Genomic DNA, 10,002 nt, shown 5'->3' on the forward strand with positions numbered 1-10,002 from the left:
TTATTATATTATGAAAGCTTTCGCTGCTAAAAATATTTAGAGACAATTTTTTTCAGGATACTTTGAAGACTGAACAGCATTTTTTTTTTTTTTGTACTCATGGCAGTTAGCAATAGGTTTTTGTTGTTGTTTATTTTTATGAATGCATAGCAGCGAAGGATTAAATTAAATTCTGAGTCATCAAAGGCTATAATGTGATTGGTTATCAAAGTATAAGATATTAAGAACACCTTTGGTTTCCCTTGGAGACAGTTCACCCAAAAATTATGTAATCGTTTATACATCCAAACTCACAAGACTTGATCCGTATGAATAAAGAGGTTACAATAGAAGGCTTATGGTGAGACACAAATGATTAACAGATACATTTATGCTTATATTCACATTAATATTAATTAATGCACATACGTATAGTGTATCTAATATGGTAAACATGGTACATCTTAATTTTGTGTTCTGAAGATAACAAAACGGCCTACCCAAAATTTTCCAATCACATTTCATCCCAGTTTAAGAGTCCGGATTCCAGTTCCCACCCTGCTGCAGAACTGGGAGGAAATATTCATTTTTATAAAAAAAAAAAAAAAAAAATGTTTGTTTGTTTTAGTTAGTTAGTTAGTTGGTGCAAATACATATTACAAAATTGAGGTTTGTGTCACTTTTACCACGTTACCAGCCAGATGACAACCTGTTAAACTGGATCTCAGTTGTTTTTTCTTCCACACTGCTGTTGGTTAATATGTCTCTGGAAAATAACCAATCCGAGACGAGATGCAGTCTCATTGGTCAGATTCGTCAATATAGCGTAAACACATCCCTCAAAAACATTTTTCATCGTTTGAGAGTGGATTAATCTTCGAATATGGCAAGAGGGTGAGAAATTTAGTGACAACAGACGTTTAATGGTCTTTCCATTTTGTGCTTTAGATCAGTCGCCTCAAAAAAAGTATTATTACATAGGACCATTTATTGTGTTTTTAAAATCATGACTATCATTTTATTTTGCCGAGCTATGCTGTAACGTTAAATGTGATTGAGTCAAGATGCAATGTTTTTATTTTCGTTTTCAAGCGCAAACGGGTATAACACCGGTGAGTATTAATATAAACAGCTAGAACGTTAATAAATGGATAAACACAATGATATTCTATACGAAGCTTCGTTTATATTTTTTCACACATATTTTTGCCGTTATTGCCGTGCAGAATTTGTTGTTTTAGTTGTACAAGCGAGTTTTGTTTTAAATGGAAGTTTAATGTCACATTTACAATCGGCCTCTGTTCAGCTGTTTCCAGATGTGAGGAACTACTCCAGAACTTCTTCGTGATTTTCCTTTCCGTAAACCTGTTTAGTGAACGGAACTGAACATGACAACCAGGTGTTGTTTGTTTTCATGTTACGGTGACTTACATGGATATGAGCTGTGTGTTTCAACTTTTGTTTTTACATCTATATCTATATCCGTTTTAATAGCGTGTAATACAAATGCTAAGTTACTTGTTGCTGTGAATTAAAAGCACAGGTGGGCTCGCGCCTCCTCGTGACTCTTAAATTAGAATTTCCGGTTTCGAAAGAATAGAAGCCACACGTTACGGCAGTTATTTTTCAGTATCTTGAATACATTGTTTATTACGCATTTCAAGTTACACCTGTTGAAAACTCCCTAATGAATTCTGTGGGTCATATTACAGTTCATACAGATTTTAATAATAATAATAATTCCTTACATTTATATAGCGCTTTTCTAGACACTCAAAGCGCTTTACATTTGTCAGGGGGTATCCCATGGTATCTCCTCATCCACCACCAGTGTGCAGCATCCACCTGGATGATGCGACGGCAGCCATATTGCGCCAGAACGCCCACCACACACCAGTTTACTGGTGGAGAGGAGACCGAGTGATGAAGCCAATCAGCAGATATGAGGATTGTTAGGAGGCCATGGTGGTCAGAGGCCAATGGGCGAATTTAGCCAGGATGCCGAGGTCACACCTCTACTCTTTTCGAAAGACATCCTGGGATTTGTATTGACCACAGAGAGTCAGGACCTCGGTTTAACCATTCATGTTAACATGAATACACCTCTTCTGTGATGTTTTCAGTGTTACTTTGAATTCAAAGTAATTTTAGATATTTATTTTGTGAGACTTAGAGCGAAAACATGTCTAGTATAATGCTTAAAGAAATTACGACGTCATTGAGCTTATATTAATATTTTACAAAATCTTGACTTTCTTAATGTAATAAAAAAAGATTTTAAGATAAATTTAAATCACTTAAAAAAACTCAATCTTTGTTTATTACTATAGTTTATTATTACAAATACAATTTATTTATTTATTTATTAAGATTTATTTATTATTTATTCTCCTTTTTATCATCTTGCATAACCTTTGGACAGTTGACTCCTGCAGATAGATAGATAGATAGATGGATAAACTTAAATGACCCCCGAAATAACCATGGTAGCAGTAATAACAATTACCATAGTTACTACAGTTATTATTGCTGTCTTCGCTTGGCAATAGAGCCAGACTTGACTGATTTTGGATGTTTAATGTCATACTTTCTCAACTGCAGTCAAGGCATCAATCAGGAGCTCTCAGATGTGCTGAATGAACTGTGGAAGCTGGATGTGAACCGCATGAAACCTGGAAAAGACTATAAAATCAACCTACAGGTAGGTGTTTGTGGGAGGAGGCATGTTTATGAAGATTATATATTTACTTAAGTAAATGCATCATAATATTTTGCATACGTGACTTTATCAATCAGTCATTTATATAGTGTATTTGTTTTCACACAGGGGAAAGCTGGCTTTGTAGCTGAGGGTTGTAATAAAGCCAGGGACAGTGCTAGAGCTCCTCTCTTTGCCTATATCAATGAAAACAAGCTCAAAAGCATTGATACTTACACCCGTAAGAAACTAAGCACCATTTCCATACTAATATGCTTTCATTTGCATGTTTTTAATTCCATCCTTATACTTAAATCTAATAAGAAAACTTGTTTTTAATTTTCATTAGTCACTGATCTTTTTTGATCTGATGCAGTGCATGGCAAAATTGTTTACACAGCCGTTTTATTCACTATCTCTTCTAAGACTTCATAAATCTGCTGGACAATTATGAGATGTCTACAGGAGTGACTGAGCATGTGACACAAGAGGAGCTTCAGGAAAACCATCTTTTCCTGGATGCCGTTCTGAAGACAGAGGTCATGAAGGTATCTTATAGCTCAGTGATCCGTGTTTTTGCCTTGCTATTAAGAGATGTCATGTTTGAACATTTAGAAATGTAGCAACTTAAAGAACTTGAAGTATGCATACTATTAACTGTTGCCTGATTGACAGAGATCATTCCCGACCAGAGTTGCAAACTTACTAATGCTAAAACTACAAAACAGTTTCCTGTAGCATGGGTGTTTTAATTCATATTTAATATTTTATTAATATTGATATTAAAGTAAGCACTTATTAAAACACATTTTTTTAAATTTATTTAAGAACTGGCTTACAAAATGTGACATTTATTTATTTATTTATTAACTTATAAAATGTGCCCTATTGTATCTAGTTTTGTAGCACAATGCCAATTCTAGCAGTATTTTTTTGGGGAAAAATGCTTATTACAAAAACAGTAAAAACAAAATGATGGTTTAATGCGTTGGATGGGAAGTGGATAGTGAATATAGGCATGTGAGACACGTGCAAATGTGCTTTGTAGTACAGGGTGTTGGTTCAAGGAAACTGTTACAATAAAGTGTAAAGATGACATTCTGCAAATACATGTAAAAGCTGTACAAGTGAAGAGAAATATGATCTTCTTTCAGTCCTGTTCTGACAGGTTTTGTGTTGGCAGTGTGCCCACAGGTATTTAGTAAGCAAAGGCAGAGCTCAGTCGGATCCAGCTCAGTTTAAGAGACAGCTCTATGATATCTGGTTTAAACTCTATCGCAGAAACAAAAGTGGAGGGTGAGTTATAAACCTCCTCTTTGAGCTAGCATATATCACTGAATTTCAATTTTCTAAGCTGAACTGGGTGTGTTAAATTAGTAACTAAAATACAAGATTGGGCTTGTGCTAATAGTAATTTACTTGCCCAGCATTTATACATAGTCGTTTTAATTGATCTGCCATCTCCACCTTGTCTTTAATGCAGTGAAGATTCATGTGGATTTGAGCATGTGTTTGTTGGTGAAACCAAACATGGTAAACAGATCATGGGCCTCCACAACTGGGTCCAGTTTTACCATCAGGAGAGAAACAATCATGTGGACTACAAAGGATACAATGCCAGAAATAACAAAGACACGGTATTTCATTAATTAAATTGATTTTAAAAAGGACAATTATCTAACCAAGTTAATATAGCTTTGTGTGTATTACTCCCAACGTATACATTTGGTTCAATTTCACAGCCAGACGAGGACGATCACATCTTGAACCTGCAGTTCAGCTGGAATGGCCTGGTCAAGCCGGTGGGCAGTTGTTTCATTGGCGTCAGCCCCGAGTTTGAGGTGGCTCTCTTTACTATCGTCTTCCTTCTGTTTGATGGACGTGTGACCAGTGTTACAGTAAAGGTGGCTGAGTACCTGCTTGAGATTGTGGTGTACAGATTTGGGCACTCCATTGGGACTTCATACCCTAAAATGATCAGCAGCAACAACCGGGATTTCTAAATCTTACTGCAAGGTCATACCTGGTACAATCTTTGCTAAAGTGGGCTTCATAATCCAAATAATCACTACTACAGCTTGAGGTTCTTAAATCCTTTATCTTGAACTGTTAGTGTGAAATATATATGAAACCAATATACTTTAAAAAAATCTAATTACAAATGATCTGTCCAATTTTTTATAAGAAATCTAGTTTGTACTAAAAAATTCAGCATAATTATACAGTTATGTGCAAAAGAATTGGAACTCATTTCCTTTTACACTTTTGTTACTAATCCATCCTTGAAACTCTGTAGCTTAAAAACTATTATGTATGAAAATCATTTAGCTTTTTTTATAATGTAATCAAAATGGATACTTTTAAGTATGTGCTAAATCATTGCTGTTACAGTAAAATATGTGCCTTATGTTTGTTACAATAAAAACCTCGTCCGTTTATATAACAAATTGTTTTCTATTTATTTATTATTAGCTTGTATTCCAGCACTTAATTCCACATTTAAAATTATTTATTTGTAAGATCAGAAGCGAGAGCTTTTGTAGATTGTCAATTAGTAAGCAGTCCTTGTGCCTCTAAAGTTAAGATGCATGTGCATGTTTTCCTAAATTAAATTACTCTAAATTAGTATTTGATAAGACTGGGGTTAATGAGCAAAAGTTAAATATATATGTTTATATTTTGATTTGCATTTCCATTGCATATTATGAAAAGTTGTGCACAAAGAAAAAATGTCACTTTTAAAAGGTTTACAGCATGAGATCAAGACTTACCTGAAACAAAACATAAACACTATAAATCCCATTATATGTATGATACAATGCTAAATGAATTAAGTGTAATTTTAGATTAATCAAAAAATTAAATGCAGGACTTGCGATTCTGATTCCAACAAACTTTTTTGGTTCTGTTTTGTGTGTCATTGCAATGTGTCAGTCCAGTTCATTTATTTCCAGGACTTCCTGGTGTTCTTGGTTGTCTTAGCTCCTCTTTGATGGTCACTAACACGGTTCCGTAGAACGTTGATGTCGTACTTCTGTCTCTTTAGCTTCTCTGCCAGATCAAACTTCTCAGCGTTGAGTTGAGTGAGCCACTTCCAAAGGTCAAGGGCTTTCTCTCCCAGCTTCTCCTGGTTGAGATGATCGATGTTGAGCGGCTTGCGACGCTCCATCAGACATTTGGTCTTCTTCTCACGTTCTGTCAATCTCTTGCCCTTCTTCTGATCCACCTTCTGCAGGTAGCCACCATAGCCCTTATTAGAAAGGATCTTCTTTTTCCTGGCATCATCCTCGGCACGCAGTTTGGCAGACTCCTCTTCCCGCCGTGTTCTTTCCACAGCAAGGCGCGCCTGCCTCTCGCGATCACGCTCTGCTCTGATCCGTTGCTGCTCTGCACGATCGGCCCGACGGTGCTCGATGCGGTTCTTCAAAGACACAAGCTCGTCCTCTTCCTTCTGCCTGGTGGAGAAGTGCAGCTGAATGAGACTCTGCAATTCATTGAAGTCTTTCTCCAGACGCTTCCTGTGGAGGTCATCAAAGTCCACTTTCTCTCCATCAGGCATTTTTGGTGGTATAATGTTGGGAACAAACAGCTTGGGCTTGGGTTTGGAGTCTTCCTCTACCTCTTGTGCATCTTCTTCTTTCTCTTCATCTTTCTCCTCTATTTCTTCTTCTTCCTCCTCAACCTCTTCTTCAACCTCTTCTTCAACCTCCTCTTCAGCCTCTTCCTCATCGTTCACCTCCTGTTCTTCCTCGTACTCCTCAACAAACTCCGCTGTGTCACACATGGTGCTACTTATGAGTGCTTTGAGAAGAGGGGGTCACTGAGGAAGTACTGTACGGTCAGTGGTAAAGACCCTGAATGGACTGAAATGTTCTCCATGGATGCCTGGTGGTTTTGTAGGGGCCTCCTGACCCGTCTGACGTTTGCTAAATGGCTCTTGGGTAAGCTTTTTGAACAGATGCACCTAGGATCTATTTTCTTCTGTGCAGGGCTTTGTCTTGTCCTATACCCAGACCCTGACCTCTAACCTCTGACTTGGTCTTCCTAAACCCTTTGTGGTTTGAAATGGAGCCAATTTCAGACTTAAAACAGATGCACATGCACACTTGTGCATTGGTAGGTATCCTCTTTCACACCATGTTTGATTAGAATAACTAAGCACTAATATTTAGGCATTGATTTAATTGCCTAGCATCAATAGTTTCATTCCATACATTGCTTTGAGTAGAAACATTGCCTTTCTGTCATTTTTAAGTTCATGGAACTCTCATTAATTCCATTTTTATGTCAACATTCCAAAATGATGCAGAGAATTTTGTACCCCGCCTGGCCCCTGAGTCAATAAATGGAACATATGATGGTAGACAGAGATAACAGACAAAGTCTGACAAATGTTCAGTGGCGTCTGTACAACTATTTGTGTATTAACATTTCAGCTGGCTGACTCTGCCATTGGAATCCAATGGAACAACTGCCAATCATTTGGGAAAATAAGCACGGAGTCATACCAGTTTTCTGTTGGATGTGTATGGGGGGGTAAGCCTTTAAATAAACTAAACTTTATATGTATACTATAGTTCAAAGGTTTGTGGTCAGTACAATTTATTTTCTTTTACATTTACATTTACATTTATTCATTTAGCTGACGCTTTTATCCAAAGCGACTTACAATTGCTATATATGTCAGAGGTCGCACGCCTCTGGAGCAACTAGGGGTTAAGTGTCTTGCTCAGGGACACATTGGTGTCTAACAGTGGATTCAAACCCGGGTCTCCCACACCAAAGCCATGTGTCTTATCCAATGCTGTTCTGGTTAACTTCCTATTCATCAAAGAAACCTGTAAAGAAAAGAAGTCTCGGTTTCCACAAAAATTTTAAGAAGCATGTGATTAATAAGAAATGTTTCTCGAGAACTTCAAACAGGAAGGGTTTTTTAAATTGCAATAATATTTTACATTATTGCTGTTTTTTTCCCCTGTATTTTAAGTAACGTAGTTCATCTATATATAATGGTATCTATATATAAATGGTAATCTCTGAGTCCCTTGTTGTGATGGTATTTATTTTAGGATCATTAAGGAATTTATGGTTCTCCACTGGTCTAATTCTCCCAAGGCAACATGATAACACTGTGACATCAGTGTGTCTCCTCTTATTAATGCTGTTTTTACTGTTACCTCATTGTACACTCATAAAAAGTGCACTTATATGAAGTAACAGTCTCTTTTTATTTTACACATAATGTGACCTGCTCTTCTGTCCTTTATTAATTTCCTCCTTAATAATAGACCAGATGAGTGATACCTCAAGAATGAAGGTTAATGATGTCCCTCTTCCTCTCTTGAAATAGTCTTTATGGTCTCACTGTACCCTTTTACTGAGAGCTGGTTCTGTCTGCCAGCATGTTATTTGTGAGTGACAGGTGGAGTTCTTATTTAAATCTGATTTCTGATTGGACAGAAATAACCTATAAGGGCTTGGGCGCCGCGTTGCATTCTGGGACGTGGCGGCCATGTTGATGGCCTCGCGAATGGAAAAATACAGCAAGTCGAACGAGAAGAGGCTGAGTTGGGAGAAATAAAAAAAATGTTAAAATTGCGAAAAGGTTGTGGGATTTACAGGGATACGCTAAACAGTTATGCAGACAAAATCAGCACTATTAAACTGTTTGGATCCATATGAAATTCCCAACAAAGAATGGAGCACCGACGACGTGCTGCCGCATTTTTGCATTCAAGATATCTTCGGCTACCTTGTTTGTTTTATGAGCGCCTACACTTCAGAATAGTTCCGAAGATACAAGTTGGAGTCTCATCTGCAGTTTACAAAAGGATGGGTTCAGGAGCTGCAGATCATAAAGCCGCAAACAGTATACGTAATACATTAATCCGGACAAAGGTAAGCTGCGCTGTTAGTTTATTAACCGTTAGTGCTAACAACCACTCACACGTGTAACTTTTAACTATGTGTTTCAAAAGTGTAGGTAGTAGCAGTCAACCCTACCTTTTTTCCCCGGGGTTTTCTCACGTATTTGAGCTGTTTTCCCGTTTTAGTATTATCCTGTAAAATATCCCGTTAGGCCTTCCATCGGACCTTGTCGGTTTCTGTGATGATGTCCTGTTGCTACCTCCTTGCCCTTCCAGCGAAACAGGTGTTTTCAAAGCCTCGTTTTGCTTACTTGAAAGCAGCCTTAGCGTGATGTTGGGCTTTTTAAGATAGCGTGGTTGTTGTGAGAGCACGATTTCACGCCAGTCTGTAAGCAATGTCACGTCAGAGCTAGTTTCACAACTCGCTTAGTTAATGCAGCTGCCTTGTAGTACGAATAAAGAGATAGCAACAGAAATATGAATTTTGAAAATGTTCCGTATTTTGAATGAATAACCTGGGAAATTTCCCTTATGTTCAGTGTTGACTTAAGCTTTATAAAGTAAATATTCAGATGCTATGGTCTCCGTGGTCGCGCCTCCAAGCAGGAAAGAGGTGGAAATTAGTCCATTCTAATTTTTTCCCCCATGGCAATTATGTGTTGCGCTATCACACCCCACAATACAGCAATATTTTTAATTAATCAAATTAAGAGACACAGCTGAGAAGGGAGTACGTCCAAACGCTGCGCAGTAGTCCCGAGTAGCAGTAAAAGGAGGCCATCACCATGGCGGCCATGCCAAGTAATGACGTCACGACGCCCAAGCCCTTACCACACTGCATTTAGTTAAAATTATTAGCTTTTAATTAAGAATTTCTCATTGTTACAGTATAAATTACAACTTTGCAGTATATTGATAAAAAAATATAGAGAGAGAGAGAGAGAGTGAGAGCGAGATAGAATTGTATATGTATGAAATGAAAAAAAAGCGTGTTTATATTGACGCTAAATTTATTTAGCCTATTATTTGATTATACGTTATTAAAGCTGTATCTGTTGCGTCGTATGTTCGTAAATAAATAATTATTAGTGCGGAAGCATTCCTTCGATAGCTCAGTTGGTAGAGCGGAGGACTGTAGAGGTTCAGTGTTGCCATCCTTAGGTCGCTGGTTCGAATCCGGCTCGAAGGAGACATTTTTCAAACTCTAAATTTGTCAGTGTTTTATATAACTAATGCAATAATTTACATTCTCATATTGCAATTTTAGGTACAAATATTTACGTTTTTATTAAAAATCATATCGATGTAAATAAATAATTGAATTAAATCAGAAGATTATACAAAGTGAAGATGGATAGATAGGTTTTAAATATATGGATAGTTTACCATTATGTTTAAAGTTTACCAGCCTACATCAAAATAGTAAATTTGTATTAATTAAATATTGTATATTTGTAT

General features: G+C 37.1%; 1 protein-coding gene, 1 non-coding gene and 1 pseudogene across 3 annotated transcripts; 2 read left to right on the forward strand and 1 right to left on the reverse strand.

Annotated features, from left to right (window-relative positions):
* Positions 1-793: 793 nt before the first annotated feature.
* Positions 794-5,171, forward strand: LOC113047806 (poly(U)-specific endoribonuclease-C-like). Of its 2 annotated transcripts, none has more exons than XM_026209109.1 (7): positions 794-873; positions 2,581-2,680; positions 2,807-2,918; positions 3,104-3,225; positions 3,861-3,973; positions 4,161-4,314; positions 4,420-5,171. In XM_026209109.1, the coding sequence occupies exons 1-7, from the start codon at positions 863-865 to the stop codon at positions 4,678-4,680; spliced, it is 873 nt and encodes a 290-aa protein (XP_026064894.1). In that variant the 5' UTR covers positions 794-862; the 3' UTR covers positions 4,681-5,171. The 2 variants fall into 2 exon arrangements, with proteins under 2 accessions (XP_026064894.1, XP_026064895.1); XM_026209110.1 differs by lacking the exon at positions 794-873 and adding an exon at positions 1,504-1,522.
* A 150-nt stretch (positions 5,172-5,321) lies between these two features.
* Positions 5,322-6,508, reverse strand: LOC113047807 (troponin T, cardiac muscle isoforms pseudogene; annotated as a pseudogene).
* Positions 6,509-9,645: 3,137 nt separating this feature from the next.
* On the forward strand, positions 9,646-9,733 carry trnay-gua (transfer RNA tyrosine (anticodon GUA)). Its single transcript is given in 2 exon segments — positions 9,646-9,682; positions 9,698-9,733. It is a non-coding gene; the product is annotated as a tRNA-Tyr (tRNA).
* Positions 9,734-10,002: the final 269 nt, after the last annotated feature.

This window comes from Carassius auratus, chromosome 29, assembly GCF_003368295.1.
Source record: "Carassius auratus strain Wakin chromosome 29, ASM336829v1, whole genome shotgun sequence".
Taxonomy (NCBI): domain Eukaryota; kingdom Metazoa; phylum Chordata; class Actinopteri; order Cypriniformes; family Cyprinidae; genus Carassius; species Carassius auratus.